Raw genomic sequence first — 24,828 nt, forward strand, 5'->3', positions numbered from 1 at the left:
TTTAGGAAAGGGAATTCCAGAGCCTAGGGCCTAGGCAACTGAAGGCACAGCTACTAAAGGTGGAGCAATTAAAATTGGGGAAGCTCAAGATGCCAGAATTTTAAAAGGTTGTGCAGTTGGAGGAGATTAGAAATAGGGAGTGGCAAGGCCATGGAGGAATTTGAAAACAAGGATAAGAATTTTCAGGATGTTGCTTGACCGGGAATCAACGCAGGTCAGTGAACATGAATGATAGGTAGATGGGAGTTGGCATGACAAAAGACTTAGGCAGCTGAGTTTTGGATGACCTCAAGTTTACAAAGTGTGGAGTGTGGGCGACAAGCCTGGAGAGTGTAGAATATATAAGTCTAGAGCTAACGAAGGTATGAATGAGGGTTTCAGCATGAGATGGGCTGAGGTACAGAAGAAGCTGGATGATGTCACGGAGGTGGAAATAGGCAACCTTAGTACTGATGTGGGGTTAGAAGTACTTTTTGGTCAGGTGCGACACCAATTGCGAACAGTCTGGTTTGGTCTCAGAACTGTTGTCAAGGAGAAGGATGAAATTGGTAACCAGGGAGAAAAGTTTGGAGTGGGGACCAAAGACAATGCCTTCAGTCTTCCCATTATTTAATTGGAGGAAATTTCTGCTCATCCAGTACTGGATGTTGGATAAGCAGCCTGATAATTTAGCAACAGTGGAGGAGTCAAGTGATGGTGGTGAGGCAGAACTGGGCGTTGTCAGCATGTGACCCTGAATTTGTCCTGTGTGGGTCTTTTTCTCATTGCCAGTTTACTTCTCTACCCTAAAAGCATTGATTCCTCATTGGCATTTATTCTGGTCACCTGGTACCTTGCCTAAATTCATTATTATTATTCATGAGAGATGGGAGCTGTTGGCAGACTACTAAAGGTTGAAGTGCACATCTCTGGGATACTTAACAGCATGGATTTGTTGGCTAGCTATCAGCTGTGGAAATGCTGGTCATTATCTTTCCCTGTGGAGCTATGACTGAGATCAGCTAATTTGACACAAACTGGGAATTGAACCTAATTGCAGCCTGTTGTTTCTCACTGAATAAGCTTGCCATACAAACCCCCATCAGGGAATCCTCATGTTGGTGTTCTTTTGAATTGAAATGTTTACTTTGGGTTTGCGTTCAAACAAATATTTAATTCTTTCTATTGTAGATATGGATCCAGCATTGTTGAAAGAAAGGGAGCTGTTTAAGAAGCGAGCCCTTTCTACTCCTGCTGTAGAGAAACGAAAAGTCTCTGCCTCTTCAGGTTCCTCTAGTTCCAAAAAGAAGAAACTAAAGCCAGACCAAGGAAGTTCCTCAAAACAAAATTCAGGTAAATTGCATTATGTATGAATATATATTTATTTATTTTGAAAAGAGCAATAGGTTTGTTCAACTGTTTCGTTTAACTGTTTCGTGAAAAGGACTTATAGTTAATAAGACATATAAAATGGCCAAATACTGAATTGCAATGCCAGAACTGAAGTTCATATGTTTCAAAAAACAAAAAACTGCGGATGCTGGAAATCCAAAACAATGTTTCAAGGCTTGTTATTTTTGCATATTTTCAGTTATTATGCAAATACAGCACTCAAATTGGATATTAAGATTACTTTAAATGATCTTTCTTTATTCCCATGAAAGAATTTAAAGCAATCTCACTGGTGACCAATTTTATTGTTCAGCTATCACCCAGGAATGGTTATAGAAGAGTATGTCCTGTACCACTGGCAGGACATACCCACCAGAGGTGGCAGCACAGTGGTGTTCAGTTAGGAGGGAATGGCTCTGGGAATCCTCAACATTGTCTCCAGGCTCCATAAAGTGTCATACCATCAGGTCAAAAATGGTTAAGGAAACTTCTTGCTAATTACTACCTACTAACCTCCTTCAGTACTCCTCCCTGTTGAACACCATTTGAAAGAAACACTGAGATAAGTAAGGGCACAGAATGTATGCTGAGTGTCCATCCTTCATAAGGTCAGAAGCAGGGATGTTTGCCAATGATTGCACAGTTCCATTTGCCATTCTTCAGATAACAAAGTGGGCTGTACTTGTATGCAGGAGGACCTGGGCAGCATTCAGGCTTGGGCTGAGATGTGGCGAGTAATATTTGTGCCGCACAAATCACAGTTATTGACCATTTCCAAGAAAAGAGGTTCTAACAGTTCCCCCTTGACATTCAACCATATTGCCATTGTTGAATCCTTATCAAGGTGACACAGATTTAACGGGATTAGCGAAAGAAACAATGGCGACATGAGGAAAAAGATTTTTACACAGCAAGTAGCAATGAGATGGAATGCAGTCCCTGAAAAGGTGGTGGAGGCAGATTCAATTAGTGACTTTCTAAAGTTGCATAAGTACCTGAAGGAAAAGAAATTGCAGAGCTACGAGAGAAAGATGAGGGATTGAGACTATTTAAATTGCTCTTGCAGAGAGCTGATACAAGCTTGATAGGCTGAGTTGTCTCCTGTAACCGTTCCATGATTTTGACTCTGTCAACATCCAAGGGTTAGCATTGAGCAGAAAGTTAACTGGATGACCCACATTAATACTGTAACTCACTCCTTGACTGCCCACAGCCTATCCACCATCTCAAGACACAAGTCAGAGGTGTGATTTTTTTTTGTTCATAGGATGTGGGCATTGCTGGCTAGGCCAGCATTTATTGGCCATCCATACCTAATTGCCCTTGAGAAGGGTGGTGTTGTGCTGCCTTCTTGAACCGCTGCAGTCCATATGTTGTAGGAACACCCACAGTACTTTTAGGAAGGGAGTTCTAGGATTTTGACCGAGCAACAGTGAAGAAACGGCGATTATAGGTCCAAGTCAAGATGGTGTGTGGCTTGGAGGGGAACTTGCAGGTGCCCTTGTCCTTCTAGATGGTAGAGATTGTAGATTTGGAAGATGCTGTCAAAGGCACCTTGGTGAGTTGCTGCAATGCCTCTTGTAGATGACACACACTGCTGCCACCATGCATCGGACCAGATTCTGCGATTCCCCAGTGTTATGACGTGGCAGGTGATGTGTGCCAGGTTGACCAAATCCACAAGGGAAACTTGGCCACCCTATCACAATGGTTTTACAATTTGTATTTATTACAAGAAGGTTTGGACACTGAATTCGGAAGTAATGAGTCCATTAACATCTTTGGAGTTTTTTAAAAAAAAACTAAATTAAAACATTTATTAACAAAAGAAAAGATTTCAAGCACATAAAATTAGTTACTTAATATAACAAATTCCAAATTAAACTGACTCCCAACTACACACTCCCTTTAAGGCAACAGTCCAAAATAGATTTTAAATTTAAATAGCAAGCAGCAAATTTACCACAGCACCCACTCGACAGTGGAATTCCAAAGGCTTTCCTCCACCTTTGGTTGCTGGGCACCATAGACTTCTGCAAAAGTGGCTGGAGGCTTCCGCAAGGCTGTTTTACACACTCCTTTTAGACCTTACGTGGCCTCCAACGTAGCCTTTCATTCCTCTTTATATCTGTTTCTCTTTCTTTAATCTGTAAATTCTATTGTTCCATATGCCTTTGGAACTTTATTTTTCCCATAATATAAAAATCTGTCATGTTACCAATATGATCAGTGCCTTTTGGGAAAAATAAACATAATAACCTTGCCCTATTTATCTTGTTAGTTATAAACATCCTACCTTGCCTTTGAAACCCAAATAACTCTTTTACTTATCTAAAAATGCAAATTTCCTTCACACACTACATTTAAGACCTCGTCCATGTTTACTCATTAGCATTTCAAATGCCTTTTACCCCTAACTTCTTTTGATAATTTCAAGCTTGCAGCCAAACTGACTAATTAAATCACACACAACCATCCACGCTCACACCCATAAACCTACTTTATAATAAGCTACAATAATATTATGAAAATTATTATAGTTTCGCGACACCAATTACACTTGGTTCTCCCTACTGTCAGTCACACTTTCCCTTTTTTTTTAACCTATTTCTAGCTACGTGTTATGGCTGTCATTACTCCCTTATGTGTCAGTGTGTCTCTAACTCACTCTAGCTCAAGGATTGAAGGCAGTGTCCTACAGATTTACCTTTCCGGGACAGTTTCATTGTTCACAAAATCACACTTTCTGTTAGCCCAGCACAGTAACTGTGCTGCCATTTTCTATTCTAAATTTATTGTTTTCATAGCATTTACTTATTTCTCAATAGTGCTAACTTATTTTGTAACTTCATGCATACTTTTTTCCCTCTTTGGGGAAGTGTTAGAAGGAGTAGAAGGCTGATTATCAAACTGTTTGAATCACGTCATGAAAGTCTCTTCAATGGCCAACAACTCCTAGAGTGGGATCTGAACCCAGAGATAAAAACAAAAAACTGCGGATGCTGGAAATCCAAAACAAAAACAGAATTACCTGGAAAAACTCAGCAGGTCTGGCAGCATCGGCGGAGAAGAAAAGAGTTGACGTTTCGAGTCCTCATGACCCTTCAACAGAACCCAGAGGTTCAGAGGCAGGGGCACTATCCACTGAGCCACAAGATCTTCCTCTCTAGTGCTAACTGAATCATATGTAATGTTGAATTAGTTTTTTCTACTCAATTCAGTAATTTTCTCCCATTAGGCCTATTTACTTACTTGAAGTTGCTAGTTTGGTTTTTACCACTGTCTCTTGTATATTAATTTTATGTTTAATTAACCTCTTGATCAACAATAATGTTGACGTTAGAGTGTTAATAAACTAAACAGAGTTTCAATCCCTCAATCTCCTCATTGTGTCATTTTGACATCAATTTTTCAATCTGTTTTCTGTTAGTAAGATCTGTACGCTTTGCAGCTCCACACTGCTTTATATCAGGACTAAATTACTGTGGATGCTGGAAATCTGAAATAATCAGGATGTGTCAAACTCCTGACAAACCGTCACTGACCTGAAATATAAACTCCATTTCTCTCTCCACTGTTGCTGCCAGACCTGCTGAGTATTTCCAGCATTTTCTGCTTTGTTTCAAGTCTGGACTTCTTCCATGATGCCCTGCTGCAGTAGCTCTGCCCTGCTGCAGTAGCTCTGCCCTGCTGCAGTAGCTCTGCCCTGCTGCAGTAGCTCTGCCCTGCTGCAGTAGCTCTGCCCTGCTGCAGTAGCTCTGCCCTGCTGCAGTAGCTCTGCCCTGCTGCAGTAGCTCTGCCCTGCTGCAGTAGCTCTGCCCTGCTTTATGCAAGGTCTTACCCCCTCTTTTATTGCAGTGCAATTGGAACACCACTCTGCTTCATACCACATCTGACCCTTTCCTGCATGCTCCATTCTAGTGGCTCCGCAATGCTTTATATCAGGTCTGGACTTAATCCAAAGCAGCTTAGAAATGTTGTGCAGCATTGTGGAAGGCCCTGGACCAAATATAGAATTATTTAACCATATAGAGAATCTTCATAGTCTTCCAATGGTTTTCTTTATTAAGCATTTATCCAAATCCCTATTGAAAATTATTATTGAATCTGCATCTCCACTCTTTCTGATAATACATCCCAGATCATAACTTGCTGAATAAAAACAATTCTCATCCTTCATTCTAGTAAATCTGTCTTTCTAGTTACCAACTCTCCTGACAGTGGAAACATTTACAAACAATCAAAGCCCATCATAATGTTGAATGCCTTTATTAAATCTCCCCTTGTTCTTTTCTAGTCTCTCCATGGGCAGAATTTTATGCCCCACAGGTGGGCGTGCGCCCGACCCAATTGGGTGTAAAATCACGCAAGAAGACGAGTGTCCCATTGTGCACTCGTGATATTTCGCTTGGCAGGGGTGCGCAAAAGTCAGAAGCGCACCCACCAACAATTAAGAGGGCAATTAAGCCCATTAACGGCGCAATTGGCTCTGAATTTTCGTTGCCCGTCCAACCTCACGGTTGGCGGATGGATAAATTGGCCAGGTGGCCTTTGCATTTTTCATCAAACCTCCTCCAAGGGTAGGATGAAATTTTCGTGATGAAATAAAATAAAAATAAATTTCTGTGGACAACATTTTTATTAGCTATATTTTCAGGTGATTGATTATAATGTGTGGACAGTTTTTTTCAGCTTTTAAAATCTTTTACTTTAACTTTTTCCCCTGAGGCAGCTGTCAGCCTTCGGAGTTTTCTTGCAGCGCTCACGTGGTGACATCATCGCCCGCCCTTTTCCCGCCCTCACCCTGGCAGCGCTGAGTTTCTCGGTGCGCATTTCACGTTGGCTGGCCTTTAATTGGCCAGCCAGTGTGAAATCGCAGTTGGCGGTCTGTTTCCTGACCTCTCCCAGGTCTGTCAATTGGGTGCACCCTCCAAAGGTAAAAATTCAGGCCCATATAACTCAATTCCCTCAGTCCTGATACTATTCTTGTAAATCTCATCTGCACATTCACGAAGGTCTTGTCATCCCTTTTAAAATCTGGTCCCCAAAATTGGACACAACACTCTACCTGACTTCTAACCATGGTTTATTTACCAAGATAAAAGCAGAATACTGTGGATGCTGGAAATCTGAAACAAAAACAGAAAATACTGGAAAAACTCAGCAGGTCTAACAGCATCTGTGGAGAAAAAAACAAGAGTTAATGTTTCAAGTCCGTATGACTCTTCTTCAGAGCTATTTACTATGACTTGATTTTTTGTACCTTAGGTCTCCACAAAACCTACCATCCCATAATTTTTTTAGCAGCTTCTTTAACTTTTTAAATTTTTTTCATGGGATATGAACATCACTAGCAAGAACAACATTTGTTGCTCATTGCTAATTGCCTTGTGAAGGTGATGCCGAACCGTCGTCTTGAACCCCTGCACTCCATCTGATGTAGCGATGCCTACAGTGCTGTTAGGAAGGGAGTTCCAGGCTTTTGATCCAACAACAATAAAAGAGCAGTGATATAGTTCCAAGCCAGGATGGTGAATACCTTAGAGGAGAACTTTCAGACGGTGGTGTTCCAATGCCTCCATTGCCTTTGTCCTTCTAGGTGATAGAGTTTGTGGTTTGGAAGGTGCTTTCGAAGGAGGTATGGTAAATTGCTGCAATGCATCATGTATGTAGTGCACACTGCTGCTACACCATTGGTGGTGGAGGGTGTGAATGTTTAAGGTGGTGAATGGAGTGCAGATCAAGCGGGCTGCTTTGTCCTGGATGATGTCCAGCTTCTTGAGTATTGCAGATGCATTAATCCAGACAAGTAGAGAATGTTCCATCACATTCCTGACTTGTAACTTATAGATGGTGAACAGATTTTGGCGTTAGGAGGTGAATTACTCTCCACAGAATTCCCAGCCTCTGAGCTGCTCTTATAGCCACTGTATTTCTATGAATGGTCCAGTTAATTTTCTGGTCAATTATAAACTCCAGCATGTTGATAGAGAGGGATTCAGCAATGATATTTCCAATGAGTATCAAGGAGAGCGAGGATTAGATTCTCTCTTGCTGGAGATGTGCATTGCCTGGCACTAATGTGACACAAATGTTACTTAGCACTTACCAGCCTAAACCTGAATATTGTCCAGGTCTTGCAGCATATAAACATGGACAACTTCAATATTTGCGAAGCTGTGAGTGATATTGAACACTCTGCAATCATCAGCAAGCATTGTGACCTTATGGTGGAAAGGAGATCATTGATGAAGCAGCTGAAGATGGTTGCACCGAGGACACTAGCCTGAGGAACCCCTGCAGCGATGTCCTGGGACTGAAGTAATTGGTCTCCAACAATCACAACCATCTGCCTTTATGGTAGATATGATTCTAACCAGTGGAAAGTTTTCCTCCTGATTCCCATTGAATTCAATGATTGTGCTGCCACCTTCAAAGTTTATGTGACCCACGTGTCTCTGTTCCTGTATCCTCTTTAAAATAGTTAATTTAGTTTATATTGCCCCCCCCTTCATTTTCTTTCTAAAAAGTTTCACATTTTTCTGCATTAAATTTCATATTCCTTACATATGCTCATTTCAACACTATGTTCTCCTAAAGCCTATTACTACCCTCATTATTTACATTTCCAAACTTTATGTCGCCTGTATGGTTTGAAGTTATGCCTCCTATACTCAAGTTCAGATCATTAATATATATAAGATCAGTGGTCTTCTTCGGAGAGCTGGTGAAGACGACACGATGAGCTGAATGGCCTCCTTCTGCACTGTAACAGTTCTGTGATTCTGTAATGTGGCCCTCAAATCTGAAACACAACTGTTTTCTGCTGCTCTTCAATTTCTATCTTTCAGCTAATTTCATATCCACACTGCCGCTTAGTCCCATGAGCTTCAGTTTTGCTACCAGGTCTCTGCTTTATCAAATACCTTTTAAAGTCCAATGTATCTCTAGTCCCCTCATAACTATAGCTTCCCCTTCTTTGACATCATTTTGATAAAACTCTGCTAAATGCTTTCTGTGGCCTTGTTGGCCATACTATCTTTACTTTGCCCCCAGTATGCCCTGTATCATAAGCTGGTGTACTTGGCAGTATTTTGTTCAAGGACTAACTGGTACATAATCTGCATTATTCCAATCAGGATCTTGACCTGTTCGTTAGCTGCTGTCTCCTGTTGTAGGACCTGTGTGGCAATTTATCCACATTCCTAATGAGCATGTCATTTGCAGTAAACCCTACCCATTTTTTACTCAAGGTACTTAATGTGCTGACTGTCCCAATGTTACATTACCCTTCAGCCTTAGTAAACTTGAGTTGGTCAGGGACAGGAAGGTGTGACTGTAAGTCAGGCAGGTATGGGGATCCAGGATGTGGTGATGAAGGAAACTCAAACATTAACAAACAGGTGCGAGGTACTTGCTGCCTGTGTGAATGAAAACGACAACCATAGGATGTATCAGCAAACTGGTAATGGTGCCATAGTGTGGGAGGCCATTCTGTGTGGGGAGTGAAAAGGAATATGGCAGTGATAGGAGATACTGTAGTCAGGGGAACCGATACTGTTTTCTGCATTTGCAACCAGGAGTTCCGAAGGTTGTGTTGCCTCTCCGGTGCCAGAGCTAAGGGCATCTCACAGCTGGAAAAGAACTTGAAGCGGGAGATCCAATTGTTGTGGGCCATTTAGGAGCTAACGACATAGGCAGAACTAGGGATTATTCTTTGCTGAGAGAGATTTGAAGTATTAGGATCCAAATTGTAAAGCAGAACCTCAAAAGTAATAATCTCTGGATTGTTACCTGAACCACATGCCAATTGGCATAGGGATAAACAAATTAGAAGGTTAAATGTTTGGCTGAAAGAATCATATGGGAGACAGGGATTTTGTTTCATGGGTCACTGGCACCTGTACTGGGGAAAGAAGGAGCTGTTTATTTGGGACAGGCTCTGCTTAAAGCAGACTGGGAGCAGTGACCTGGCAATTGAAGAACTAGAACAGTAGACGGCTTTAAAGGTTGGTGTGGGAGGGTTTGAGGAAGGGTAAATTCAAAAGCAACAAGGGAACTATTAAAGCAGAGCAGAGTTTTGGGTAATAAAAAAGCAGAGTGAGTCAGGAATTGGAGGGTTAGAGTAACAAAAGTATTTAAGTATTAGGAACGAAGGTGAGTCATGAAAAATAAGGAAAAATGTTGAAGCTAAAGGTACTAGCTCTGAATGTGTGAAGCATTCACAATAAATTAGATGGATTAATAGCACAGGTACAAATTAATAGGTTTGATCCGAGAGCCATTACAGAGATGCGGTTGTAAAGTGATCAAGGTTGGGAACTAAATATTCCAGGATGCTTAACTTGTAGAAAAGATACACAAAATTGGAAAAGGAGGAGGTATAACACTGATGCAGGATGGGATAAAGACAGTAGAGAGAAAGGATATTAGCTCAGAGTATCAAGAAGTAGAATCAGTCCAGATGGATTTACGAAACAGCAAAGATAGAAAAAATTGGTCAAAGTTGTTTATAGGCCCCCTAAGAATAGTTCTAGTGTAGTTATAAATCAACAAGTTAGAGGCATATGTAAAAGAGTAATGTGATAATCATGGGACACTTTAATCTTCATATAGACTGGGAAAACCAACTTTGGAGTAATAGTGTTCAGAATGAGGTGATGGAATGTATGAAAGGTTTCTAGATCAGCATGTTGGGGAATGAACTAGGGAACAGTCTATTTTGTATCTAGATTTGCGCAATAAGAAAGGGCTGATGAATAACCTTGAAGTTAACAGCTGCCTAGGGAAGGGTGACCATAATTTTATATTAAGTTTGAAAGTAATTTGGTTAAATCTAAACAAAGCAAACTGTGCAGGCGTAAGGGTCGAGGTGGCTAAAGTAGATTGGGAAACTGATTACTGTATACAACAGTGGACAAACAATGGCTAATATTTAAATAATTAATACATAATTTGCAACAATTATACATTCCTTAAAGGCACAAAAAACCCACTAAAGAAGTGGTTCAACGTGGCTAACTAGAGGAGCTGAAGATAGCATTAGATCAAAGGAAGAGGGTTTTGATGTTGCCAAACAGAGAAGTAAATCTGAGGATTCAGAAGCCTTTAGAATTTAGCAAAGGGCAACCAAGAAATTAAAAAGAGAACGTGAGAGTGGACTAACGAGACATTGAAACATGGAAACATAGAAACGTAAAAAGAGGAGCAGGAGTAGATCATTCGACCCTTCAGGCCTGCTCAGCCATTCAATATGATCATGTCTGGCCCTCTCTCCCCATTTCACTTCACACCTTTAGAGTCCATAAATCTATCGATTTCCTTTTAAATATATTCAGTGACTTGGCCTCCACAGCCTTCTATGGTGGAGAATTCCACAGGCTCACCACCCTCTCAGTGAAGAAGTTTCTCCTCATCTCAGTCCTAAATGGCCTACCCCATATCCTGAGAGACTGTGACCCTTTGTTCTAGCCCCCCCCCCCCCACCAGAGGAAACATCACCCCTGTAAACAGTCTGTCTTAAGAATCTGAGCCAACTCATTAAGGGTGTTTGCCTTTCCCTTCAGAACTCTTATCCTTAGGGATGCCCCACCATGTTTTAACAGGTACAGATCCAGATATTCATCCAGATCTGAATCTGCTGTCTGAGTATTCTGCATTTAGAGATGATTAATCCTAATTTAAAACACTCAAATGCTCTGTTATGTTTGAATCTCTTTGTGGTTGTCAAAAATGGTGGGTCTTTAGGATAATCTTTTTCAGTATGTAGACTCAAGATAAGCACCTAATTAATACTCTATTAATAATCTGACAATCCATTACATTTCACTATTCTTTAGATTGTCGTCACAATATCTATGAATATTCTTATAGGGCAGGTCAGAAGCTATATCATCTTGACTGCTCAGGCTTGACCTGTGCAAAACTAGTAAAAGTTTATAAAGTGTGTTGTACTCTTATGAGGCTAATTCTGGTGCCTAAATTCAAGTTTCATAAGTACCACATTGTAACTACATGCAATCAGTGTGCAAGTATGTTGATGCTTCATTGCCTTTTTTGGCACCACTGCTATGTTCTCCCACCCCATGCACACTGGTACCATTACGTGTTTATTGTTCTCTGAACATTCTCCACTTACAACTAACTGCATTTAATTGTAATGGATCTTGATCCTCTGTGTAATACCTTAATACTCCCATTTTAATCTCAGACATTCTGGAATTGGCTCACTATAAAAATTTCTTTCTCTAAGCCACTTTGTGTTTGGAGACTTTTAATTCCATTAACCTTTTCTAGTAAGACTGTGATCCAATTTAATATGCTGATTATTTTATCTGGTTCTAATGCTCAGGTTCACAACTTTTTCATTCCTTTTGATATCAGATGGTAATAATTTTCCAATGAACTTGTTTTATTTTGTTTTATAGATAGGTAATGAATTATTTTCTATACCATTTCAACTTTATGTCTTCTCATGGCACTCAACACAGTTCTTGCATCATGATGTTCATTTTCCAGGCCTTCTACACTTCTGTTCTTTGCACAAACACAGCAAGGAAGCAACTCATGGAGAAATGCTAATAAAACCAGACTAACTATGGTGAGAACAAATAGCAGTAAAACGAGAAAGAAAGCAATCTTCCAGCTATCGTGAAACAGCTGCATCTGCTGAACTTGAAATTCAATGTCTTGATAGATAGATGTAGGATTGTTGATCAAGTACCAAGTTTGACTAAAGTTACATGCAGCCATTTTTGGAAATTGGATGATCAGAGCTCTTCTACAGTTCAGAAATGCAGACCTATAAAAGGATAGAAATATAGTAGGATTACCAGTAGTGTCAGTTATTGCAATTTGTATACTGTAACTTTAACTTTATGTCCTGGTGAATCCCTCACTCCTTCATGAGCATTAAACCAGATGACCAACCCCAGTTCCATGAGAAATGTACAAGAACATGCCAGGCACATACCTGAAACTGAGGTGCTAACCCGGTAAATTGCTATATAGATGCTAAACAGCAGTAGCAGCATAGTTTTGACAGCTAAGCAATCACACAATCAGGTCAAAGTCGTACAGTCCTGCCATATCCAATCTCGAATGGTGCTGGATAACTAAACTAATGGGAGTAGCAGCTTCATGAAAGTCCCTGTCTTCAAGGATGGCAGAGCCTAACATTTGAGTGTAAAAGACCATGCTGAAGCATTCAAAACTATCTTCAGTCAGATGTGCAAATGGATGATCTTTTTTGGCTTCCTCCTGAGGTCCTCAACATCACAAATGGCAGTCTTCAGCCAATTCGATTTGCTGCACCTGTTATCAAGAAATGGCTTAGTGCACTGCACAGAGCAAAGGCTACGGATCCCAACAACATTCCAATTGAAACCTGTGCTCCTGAACTAGCTTTGCCTGTAGCCAAGCTACCAGTACAGCAACAATATTGCTGTCCAGCTGGTGATATGAAAAATTGCTCAATTTATGTCCTACCAATTTGAAATGGGACAAACCCAACCCAGCCAATTGTCTATCCTGTCAGCCTACTCTCAGTTATTAGCAAAGTGATAGAATTGGCAACAGTGCAATCAAGAAGCATTCCCACCAATAACCTGTCCACCATTGCTCAGTCCCTCCAGTCCTACTCTGTTCCAGAGCTCAATACAGTATTGGTCAATGTATGGACTAAATAACTGAAATCCCGAGGTGCTTCACAGAAAGGCAGCATTAGACCAAGTGTGGAACTGTGAAATAAAAACAAAGTGCTGGAAAACTCAGAGGTCTGCCAGCATCTGTGGAGAGACAAACAGAATTAACATTTTGAGACCAATATGACACTTATTCGGAATCCTCTGGCCAATAGCTTTTTGATATCAAGCTCAGCATTTCCGAACTCTAGTGGCCATTGTCTCTGCAGAGCATGCAGGAAACTATGAATTGATTAACTTAATGTTGGTAAAAGATTGAATTTTTTTCAAAGATGTGATAGGAAAGTACATGACCTGACAATATAATAGAGCAGTCACCTTGCATTTCAAAAGAAAAGATCATGCTTGATCCGGTCTCAGTGAATTCTTGGAAGGAATTCATCAGCCATGGTTCAGATGGTAACACTCTCATCCTGACCCACTTCAGGGCCTCAGCATAAAAATCAAGGCTGACACTCCAGTGCAGTACGAGACCGTGCTGTTGGAGGACCTGTCTTTTGGATGAGATATTAAACTGAGGCCCTGGCTGCCCGCTCAAGTGGGTATCAAAGATCCCATGACACTATTTTGAAGAAACAGAGAGGTATTATCTCTGGTTTCCTGGTTAATAATTATCCCTCAATCAAAATCACAGATTTTCTAGTCATTATCCCATTGCTGTTTGATGGAGTTTGCTGTGCGCAAATTGGCTGCTGCGTATCCCATGTTTCAATAGTGAATATACCATTGGCTGTAAAGTGCTCAGGGACGTTGAATGGTTGTGAAAGAGGCTATATAAATGCAAGCTGTTTTGAGACAAGTAAGTAAATATAATATATTTGGATCTTCAGAGGACCTTTGTTAAAGTATCACTTAAGTCCGAGCACGTGGAATTGTGACAAGTAGAAAAGGGGCAATGATGGTGTAGTGGTAATGTCACTGGACTAGTAATCCAGAGGCCCAGGTTAATGCTTTGGAAACATGGCTTCAGATCCCACCATGGAAATCTGAAATATAAAGCTAGTCTCAGTGATGGAGACCATGACAATTATCATTGATTGTTGTAAAATCCCCTTTAGGGGAGGAAATCTGCCTTCCATACCTGATCTGGCCTACACGTGACTCCAGATCACAGCAATGTGATTGGCTCTTACTGCCCTCTGAAATGGCCTTGCAACACTCAACTCCTTATGGATGGGCAAAAATGCTGGCCTTGCTAGCAGTATCCACATCCCATGAAAGAATAAAAATGATAGTAGAATGATTAGCAAGCTGTCTACAGAGAAAAAAAACATTGCTTAGCAGTTCAGGGTAGCTACCAAGACTGGGAAAGCATGACAAGTGTTCCACCAGGATGAGTGCTGGGATCACTGTCCAAAATGTATTTGATTTGGACTCTGGAATTGATAGCAGGAAAGTTAGTGGTATAGTTATAGAAGTGTTATTGTTGAAGAATGTGAAAAAAATGCAACATTATTAAACTTGCAAACTCAGAGAACAGACAAATAAATTTCAATATAGGTAAGTGTTATATTTTGGTAGGAACAATAAGGAGACCTCATATTCCTTGGAAATTGAGTCCCAATGTAGTACATATGAACTTACAAGTTAGGAGCAGGAGTCGGCCACTTGGCTCCGCCATTCAATAAGATCATGGCAGATCTGATTGTGGCGTCAATTCCACATTCCACCTACCCCAATGACCTTTGAGTCCCTTGTTAGTCAATAATCTGTCTAACACTGTCTTAAAAATATTCATTGACTCTGCCTCTACTGGTCTCTGGGGAAGAGTTCCAAAGATTCACTACCCTCTGAGAGAAAAAATTTCTCATCTCTATCTTAAATGGGAGACACCTTACTTTAAAATGAGTCCCCCTAGTTCTAGTCTCTCGCATAGGAGGAAACATTCTTTCAGCATCCACCTTGTCCGTTCCCCTCAGAGTCTTATATGTTTCAATAAGATCATCTCACAATCGTCTAAATTCCAAAGGATACAAATCCAACCTTTCCTCATAAGATAATCCCCATCCCAGGTATCAGTCGAATGAACCTTCTCTGAACTGCTTCTAATGCTTTATATCCTTTCTTAAATGAGACCAAAACTGTAAACAGTACTGTAGATGTGGTCTCATCAACACCCTGTACAACTGTAGCAAAATATCCCTACTTTTATAGTCCATTTCCCTTGCAATAAACGACAACATTCCATTTGCCTTCCCAATCAGTTGTTGTACCTGCATACTAACTTTTCCTGATGCATGTACCGGATCAACCAGCTCCCTCTTTACCTCAGAGTTTTGCGATCTCTCTCCATTTAAATAAATATGCTCTTTTTTATACTTCCTGCCAAACTGGACAAGTTTGCATTTTCCCACGTTGTACTCTATCGAGTTTTTGCCCACTCACTTCCATGTCCCTTTGCAGAAACCTTATGTCCTCTTCAAAACTGCCTACCTTTGTGTTGTCAGCAAATTTAGCAACCATACATTCAGTGCTTTCATCCAAGTCATTGATTCAAATTGTAAATGAGGCCCCAGCACTAATCCCTGTGGCATTCCAAATGTTAAATCTTGCCAACCTAGAAAAAAAATTATCTCCACCCTCTGCTTCCTGTTAGCTAACAAATCCTCTACCCATACTAATATGTTACTCCTAACACCATGAGCTCTTATTGTGCGTATTAACCTTTGATGTGGCACCTTGTCAGAGGCCTTCTGGAAATCGAAGTACACCACATCCACACGTTTCCCTTTATCCACATTTCTTGTTACTTCCTCACAGAGTTCCAATAAATTAGTCAAACATGATTTCCCTTTCACAAAAACACAAATGTGATGAGAATGTCTGTCCAATGTAGGAAGTGTTTTAATGATCTAACCAGACCAGGAAAGGTGAGCACAGTTGTAGATTCACTTGTATCCTGTAGTGCACCCCCATCATCACTTAGAACATGCTTGATAAGATAATCATATCACTCCACATACTCATTTAAGTTTTAGCAGCATTATTGTCCTGTTTAAGTGCACTTCACCATCTCTTTATCTGCTACTGTCTCTCGCCCAAGGCCACACAAATTGTGATCCCACCTCTAGTCAGCTCATTCCGTTCTCAAAACCCAGAAAGATTATGGCCAGCACCTCAGCAGTTTCTAGCCTTATTTCCCATGGAAAGCTAAGATGCCTCCTATCCAGATTGAGTGACTTGTATCACAGTACCGAAGCAACCTGTATCACAATCACAAATGACATGTGACTGTGACAAAGTTAAGCTATCCCTCGTTGTCCTTTTCTACCTGTCTTCAGCCTTTGACACAGTTGATTGCGCCATCCTTTTCCAACATCTCTTCACTGTATAATTGTAAAATTGCAGCAAGGGTAGGTGGGCAGGAGGCCATACCACCGATGACACAGTGCCCTACTTTATGGGTCCACCAAACTGCTTTCCTGCCTGTGGGTGGCCCATAAAATTCGGCACCTGAATTGATGTTTCTTTCTAATACTCCTCTTTAGAGCGAGAGCTTACTTAGTCACAAGACATCAAGCCATAAATATTTCTTTAACATGTGTTTGTTAAGGTTTATTACATACCTTAAGTATATCAGCAAATTTTCATCATGTGTTAAGGAAAGCACGTGTTGCAGTTTTTTTTTTGCAAACCTATGTAAGAACACAAGAAATAGAAGCAGGAGTAGGTCATCCTAAGCCTGCTCCTCTTGTTCAGTTGGATCATGGCTGATCTTTCACCTTAGCTACTTTCCTGCTCTATCCCCACATTCCTTGAACCCTTTAGTATCCAAAAATGTGCCAGTCTCTGACTTGAGTATTGACTTGACTCAACGAATATCCTGACACAATTGGGAATAGTCTTTATTTTAAGAACCATAAACACATGATATTCAAGGCATTTAACTAATTTATTTTAAATAGATCAACACATCTATTAAAATAGCAAAAATGACATATAAGAATGTGTTAAATTTTCATATGTCAATCCTTGCAGTGTAATTTCACCTTCAATCATCTTGCGACTGCAAACCTCTGTCTGCAGCCTTTGTTCATCTGAACCCTTCCATTTCAGCAGCCTTGCAGATTATGCTGCAGGACCCACTCGGCAGTATTTCACACACACACTGTCATTTTTAAAGGCCACCAGCCAGCCTTTTAGTTCCACGTAGTTGCTCTCAATAGAAATTCAAAAACGAGTAGCAATCATTTATTCACTTAGTTATAATGCTGTCAGTCACTGATACTAAAAATGAATTACTCATCTCAGAATTACCAGTAAATGGAAGGGAGCTACAGGCCTTTTTTTAAATTAAATTTGAGATATTAGGGATCAATTCACAAGATTTCATGCAGACACAGGAGCTTCAACAAATGACTCCTTAAATACCTTTCTATTCAAATGTAATACTTTTTGTCTGCTGGCTTCTCAACAAATCATGAATTAGAAAAGAGAACACATACCTTTATGGCAAGGGGAGCCGTAAGATGTTCTTGTAACAGGAAATACTGTAATGAGCTCTGTAAACCTTGCAGCCTATTGCGGAAAGCAGGAAGATGGAACTTGTCTGCTATTGGCCAAGAATGGCATATTTTCATTGATATTGATTTTTACAATGTGAGCATGTTTTTAAAAAATTATATCTTTCTCCTGGTCAGTAATCTTTATCCTTTTTCTACTTATCTATGCTGCTTTTGTTCTCTATGCCCCTTCCATCTCTTCCACTTGCATTCTAATCTCTTTTTTATTTTCTGTCTGTATTCTGTTTGTCTTTTTGCCTTCTGTTACATTTCTCAGTCTTTGGCATGATGTGAAGATGGATTGTATTTTAATATTTTAGGAATATGGTGGTGTCCATGATTGGGTTTTAACATGTACATTATAAGATATGTAGGGGTTTAACTTTTCAGTTGCTACATTTCAAAAGGGAGTTCAGAAGTGGCAAGGGACTGTTACAACTTAGAAAGGTTTCAGAAATAAACAAGGGAAAGTTATTAAATATTATTTGACTTGAAAGTGGAGGCAATAGGAAAACTTGAAAGAATTTTATATTTTTGGAAACGTTCATTCCAAGGAGGTATTTGAGAACAATGGAATCTAAGATGAAAGGAAAGAAAGATGTTTGGTTGATTTGTGGTGTAGCTGTGTGGGGGAGATGTCCTGAAACCAGATCTGTGCTGGGAGAAGGTGTGAAAGTTGTGAATTTGAAGCAGCCATCGAGTTTTCAAGCCAGAGAAATCTTTGTTTTCAGAAAGCAGTCTGCTTCTGAACTTTTCTTTTAGATTTCCACAGCAGAGTTGAAGAGAGTGAGAAGTCGTATGGTATACCTTTACTAAAGTGACAGCAATTATTGCCTTGCATAATATTACTGGATTTTAAAGTTAACCTTCTGTAAGGGAGCTGTTGCCAACTAGTTTACTTGTGTGTTCTGACCAAGTTTTTTCCTTGGATGGGGTGGGGGGGAATGTTTTGTAAAACTGTTTTAATTGTGTAACTTTAATCGTGCGTGCTACTTTTTTTTCTCCTTCTTGTTAATAAATCTTTTAATTTTAAAATCCTTTAAGTGTTACTGGGATTCTATGCTTCAGGGATCAGTAGTTCTTTCCCTCGTTTTCAAAATACAAAAAGGTTATGATTAATAAGACGTTTCCTTCTGGAATTTGGCCTGCTCATCAAATAACATCGGCTGCGGTTGTAACAAAGTCTTCTGATTATTTTTCTCTCGCTCCCCACACCCAATCCCACCTCCCTTGCCCTTCATGTAAACAGTGGTAGGCAATTCAGCCTTTCTGAGTCTGTTCTGACATCCAATTAGATCATGACTGATCTGTATCCTAACTCTATCTACCCACCCTAATTCTGTAACTCTTAATGTCCTTTCTCTTGAGCACAAGAGTAGGAATAGACCCTTTAGTCCCTCATGCCTGTTCTACCAGTGAGATCATGGCTGATCTGTGACCTAACTCCACATACCCACATTTCCCCCATATCCCAAAACTTAGCAATCTTAGATCAATTGTTAATTTTAAATCTAACATTCATTGCTGGTGGCAGGAAGAATGGTCCAAACTTTTGGCGTGTAGAAATATTGCCTAATTTCACTCCTGAAAGGCCTGGCTCTAATTTTTAGATTATGCCCATTGCTCCTTGACTTCCCAACCAGCATTAATACTACCTCTCTATTTCCCCAAGTCAATTCGTACTATAACTTCCTAATTTCCAGAGAATGCAATCCTAGTTTATGTTATCTCTCCTCATAATTTAATCCCTGGAGTCTAGGTATTATTCTGAGAAGTCTACTCCTTTCAAGGTTGATATATACTACTTAAGGGGTTGTGCCCCGAACCACAGTCCATATTCCAGGTGTGGTCCAACTAGGGTTTTGCATAGATGAGATATTAATTCAATCACTTATATTCTAGTCCTCTAGATATAAAGGTCAGCATTCCATTATTAGCCTATTTGTTTATTTTTTGTCCCTATTCATAACATTTTAATAGCCTATGCACCTCAACCCCCTACAATGGCAGTCGTGTGTCCCGTATACAAGATGCCATGCGGCAATTTGCCGTGGCTCCTTCAGCAGCACCTTCCAAACCTGCAACCTCCAATGCCTAGAAGGACAAGGGCAGCAAATGCAGGGGAACACCACTAACAGCAAGTTCCCCTCCAAGCCACATATTATCCTGACTTGGAACGATATCGCCGTTCCTTCACTGTCACTGGGTCAAAAACTTGGAACTGAGTGTAGTTACTGAACTGCAGCAGTTCAAATAGGTGGCTCACCACTACCTTCTCAAGGGCAATTAGGAATAGGCAACAAATGCTGGCCATGCCAGCAACGCTCACATTGCATTAAAGAATTAAAACAAAAATTTGGAATGCTCCAATAAAACTACTAACTAAACCACAAAACAAATGCGACAGTTCAGCAGGAATTTTTGTTTCAATTTAAAAATCAGCAACATAAAAGAATTTTGGCATTGCTTTGTATCTTTACTTCCTGAAAAAGTATTTTATAATCTATCCTGTTCTTTTACAGAAAATGGATCTTTCGCCTATAGAACACTTCCAGGGAGTGCTGGGTACAAGTTTGGAGTGCTTGCTAAAATAGTAAACTACATGAAGGTAATTTGCTTTCATATCTTTCTACTGGGACTAGTAATTAGCTTTCATGATTTTAGCTTAAAATAGGCAATGAATATTTTGAAGTTTCCACATTTTTGTAGATGGAGTGGAAGCAAAATCTAATTGACAGCTGCCAAATTTCTGTGTCCATCTCCAAGAAAAATCTTCTCCAGATTAGTTACAATTGAACTTTGAATCCCAGCTGCTTTGGCTCAGTCGCCATATTGCTTTTGCAACTGTCAATTTGCTAAATCACTCCCTCACATCTACCTTTGACATCCCTGTCCAGCAAAAACTTTTACTCTGATTAATCTCCCTGGATGGCTTGCATTTCAACTCACTTACATCTAAGGGACACAGACTTAAATCATATCGAATGCACAACTAATTTAGCTATCAATCACCAGATCCAGCTGGATCTTAAGTCCTAACAGGCTGCATGCTTCTTTACCAAAACTGCTGATCATTGTAGAGAGCCAAAGATAATCCCTAGCTTCTTTACTTTACTACCAAATTATCATCATAAACTCCTTTCCCCCACTCCCCCCACCTTTACCCCCACCGGACGAAAGAAGTCCATGGACGACTTCATTAAGATTAATCATTTGCTGTCTCTGTTGATTCCCTCCTATCTCCTTGCTCCATATGGTGACATTGTAAATGGTTCCCTTTCATGGGGTATTGCTCCTTTTGCTTTAAAAGGTGCTATTGTTGATCTGTTTCTCAAAAACTAATTCCCTAATAACCCTTCTACCCTTTCAAGCTACTTGCCTATTTCCAGCGCCCTTTCTTTAAAGTTGCCAAATGTGTTGTGATCTCCCAAATACGTGCCTGCAATTCCAATCATATTTTTTTGTCCCTATCATTGGTTTAAAATGGCCCTAATCAAAGTCATTAAGGCATTCTGTGTGACTCTGGTGCATTCTACCACTTTGTCCTGCATGAATAGTCACACCATTCACCTTCAATGCCTTTCCTTTGTCCAATTCAATGGGATTACCCTTGATTGGTTGCACTCTTACCTATTGAACTTTAACTAGAAAATCTCCAGCCATGGCTTCTGTTTGCACCCAGTAGTAGCACTGGAGTCCCATGAGGCCCTAGTTTCTATCTGCTTTGTCTTCGTCACTGTCAGCTTCCATACATGCCTATCTCTTCTCTTCCTTAACACTGTTCTACAATCCTTTCTCCTGCCCTGAGGCTTTATTGCACATTCCCCCCACCACCCCCCCAACTCCATTTGCCTGCCAAACCGCCTCCTCACCCCCCCCCAACCACCATTGGTGACTGTGTCTTCAATTATATAGACCCCTGATCTCTGGAATTTCCCGCTAAATCTCTTTGCCTCCCCAACTCGCTTTTCTCCCCTTAAAGCCCAGTTCATTGATAAAACTTTTGGTTATTCCTTCTCATAGCCTCGTTTGTCTCTTGTCTGTTTGTGTTTGATTGTACGTCTTGTATGAAAAGGGTGTTACATAAAAATTATTAGCTCAATGATAAATCTTTTCTGGAAAATTAACTTGGCAAAAAATTTCTGGGGAAATGTACTGTTTTTTCTCATTCAGTCAGTTAAAAATGTGTAGACCATTGTCTAAATCACAGGTGAAAGGGGAGAAGAAATAACTGTGTTGCCTTTAACTGTTTGTGCAATATAGCAATCACAACGATGCAACTTTTGAATGGGGATGGCAGGAGGCATTTGTTATCCTGTTAGCAGCAATTTTGTTCCTTGTGACACACCAGAAAAGTTTCCATTTTTTGGGCCCTTTCCTCTTTAGCTGTTCAAGCAGTTTTTCTTTGTTGTTTTATAGATATTACTTTTCAAAGTTTGAAAGAGTTTATTTTTGCTAAATTGCAGTTATCTTAACACAAGTGTGCTCAGGACTTGAGGAACTTTTCTTTTGTTGCTAAGTATTAGGTAACATAGTCAGTTGCAGATTAACATTCCTTCTGTTCTTCTCGAACATTAGGTGAAGACTTCCTTTGTGAAAGGAACCATTCGAAAATGTATGTTTCTTAAGGTTGTAAATGAGGATGGACTAAAATAGGTAGAGTACTAAATGATGAGAATTCCTGGAAATATTCGCTAGTAGCTTATCACCAATCATGGGAGGCTCTACAGTTAAACTTAACGAGCTTGATATCACGTGTATGGTCATCCTATGCAGGGATAAATGTCTCAAAACTAATGATTCCCTGGAAAACAATGATATAACCTTGTATGCTTTAATAATCATTGTGACAAATCGGTCAACCACAGTCTCCATGAGCAAGTTGTTGAACACTGGGAGGTCCCACTGGATTGAAAATGAGCCAAGGTGATACCAATTTTTAATAAAAACAATTTTTTGAAATTTTAATTTGAGCACAACTTATTATCAATTATATCTGATCAATCATGATTGCCTGCAACAAATCTGGTGGGAATGTTGAGTTTAATCAGAATTTTACACAAGATATAACACACTAGTTATACAATAAAGGTATAGGACTGTGACAAGTAGCAAGTACAGGTCTAGGACAGGCAGGGTTTGGCTGGCATGTGCAAACAGCTGTTCTTTTACTCAACTCTTCTAGTGCCTCATGTCTTCATGACCTCTCAAAATACCAAAGAGCTTTAGACCAAAGTCAGCATGATTCAAGGAGTTCCTCTCCATCATCTACTGCAATGGCTTCCTCCAAAAACTTATCCTTTATACTCTTTTTAAGGGCTGTTTTTGGGTGTTAAATTGGCAGGACTTAATTGTCCTGTAACAGTTGTTCTTAATACGGAATGCCTAATAGCATGTCAAGTTCTTTATCTAAACTATGGGGTTAAAGCCTTCCCTTATTTTATCCACCTTCTGTGAACTTTTAGAGCCTTTGTACGTACGTTCTACCCTTGATCAACCAACCTTTACATCATCTTCCCTTATCTCATCCTGTGCTGTCTTCCCATGATCAGTTCCACTCCTCCATTGAAACATCTCATCTCCAGCTTTTTTGTATTTGCCTGTTATCAGTTATTTATGCTCAGGGCCATCCATAAGACCTGCTGATCAAATGTTCGTCAACTGTTCATCCAGTTCTAATTCCATGGTTCTATTTGAACCATGAAGTGATTCCTAAAGTAACTTCTATTTTGCTTCTAGACACTTTTGCATTCCAGTAAGCATCTTTGTTAAACAAAATTAACTGAAAGTGTCTAACAGCTCTGAAGTATGTCTATTTGTTTTTAGTGTTCAGCCAGTTGCTCTCCCACTATTGCAGAGACCTCATAACCTGATGTCTCTCTCCTTTTTTGAGGCCATTATCTTTTTTTTTAAAAAACAGCAAAGGATAACTAAAAAAAGTAATAAGGGAGAAATTAGAGTATGAGCGAAAGCTAGCTAGCAATATAAAAACAGATGGTAAGACTTTCTACAAGTATTTAAAAGAAAATGAGTAAAGTGAACATTGATCCACTGGAGTGAGCCTGGGAAATTAATAAGTGTAAATAAGGGAATGGCAGAAGTATTTAACAGATATTTTGTGTCTGTTTTCACTGTGGAAAAGACAAATATCATCCCAGAAATGCTTGTAAATCAAGAGGTGAAAGGGAGGGAGGAATTTAAAACAATTACAATCACTAGGAAAATGTGAACTTGTCGACTTTGGCAGGCAGAATAAAAAAAGCATTATTTAAATAGAAAGAGATTGCAGAACTGTGTGGTACAGAGGGATCTGGGTGTCCTGGTGCATGAATCAGGTAAAGCTAGTATGCAGGTGCACCAAATGATTAGGAAGGCAAATGGAATGTTGTTTGTTTCAAGGGGAGTGGAATATAAAAGTAGGGATATTTTGCTACAGCTTTACAGGGTGTTGTTGAGACCACACTCGGAGTGCTGTATTTAGCTTTGGTCTCCTTACTTAAGTAAAGATATAATTGCATTAGAAGCAGTTCAGAGAAGGTTCACTTGATTGATTCCTGGGATGAAGGGATTATCTTGTGAAGAAAGTTTGGACAGGTTTGGCCTGTATCCATTGGAGTTTAGAAGAGTGAGAGGTGATCTTATTGAAACATATAAAATCCTAAAGGGACTTGACAGAGTGAATGCTGAGAGGATATTTCCTCTTATGGGAAAGACTAGAACTGGGGGACCCATTTTTTTTCCTACTCCAAGTAAAGAAGTTTCTCCTGAAATACTTCTTGGAATTATTAGTAAATATCTGATACTTATGGCCCCTAGATTTGAATTCCTCCACAAGTAGAAACATCTCTACAGTAACCGTGTTAAACTTCTTCAGAATTTTAAATACCTCTGAAGTATTCTCTTTTCTAAAGAAAAGATCCCCAGCCCATTCAGGCTTTGATGATATTTATACCTCTCAGTATCCTTGAGTCCGTTTTGCACTTTCTACACCATACCCATATCCTTTTTGTAATATGGAGATTTAAATCGTGTACAGTACTGTGGTCTAACCAAAATGTGATGCATGTTTAATATAACTTCTTACTTTTGTATTTTATTCCTCTTGAAATTAACCCCAGCTCTTCCTTTTGCACTTTTTATGGCTTTGTTGATGGGCATTGCTTCTGATTCCTTTGTGCCCCAACCGCATTTAGACTTTTTTCCCAGTTAGTAGATGGCCTCCCTTATTCACCCCAACAAAATGCAGTACATCA

General features: G+C 39.9%; 2 protein-coding genes across 3 annotated transcripts in view; one reads left to right on the forward strand and one right to left on the reverse strand.

Annotated features, from left to right (window-relative positions):
- gtf2e2 (general transcription factor IIE, polypeptide 2, beta) overlaps positions 1 to 24,828 on the forward strand; it is a 59,968-nt gene that overhangs the window by 11,852 nt on the left and 23,288 nt on the right. For both annotated transcript variants that reach the window (XM_041191115.1, XM_041191119.1), the window contains exons 2-3: positions 1,171 to 1,332; positions 20,098 to 20,183. In XM_041191115.1, the coding sequence (XP_041047049.1) occupies positions 1,173 to 1,332; positions 20,098 to 20,183 (246 nt within the window). In that variant the 5' untranslated portion in view covers positions 1,171 to 1,172. The remainder of the gene's footprint in view (positions 1 to 1,170; positions 1,333 to 20,097; positions 20,184 to 24,828) is intronic.
- smim18 (small integral membrane protein 18) lies at positions 11,780 to 12,123 on the reverse strand. The gene has a single exon (XM_041191130.1). It carries the CDS (start codon positions 12,121 to 12,123, stop codon positions 11,818 to 11,820), a length of 306 nt encoding a protein of 101 aa, XP_041047064.1. The 3' UTR covers positions 11,780 to 11,817.

Source organism: Carcharodon carcharias, chromosome 1, assembly GCF_017639515.1.
Source record: "Carcharodon carcharias isolate sCarCar2 chromosome 1, sCarCar2.pri, whole genome shotgun sequence".
NCBI classification, from domain to species: Eukaryota; Metazoa; Chordata; class Chondrichthyes; order Lamniformes; family Lamnidae; genus Carcharodon; species Carcharodon carcharias.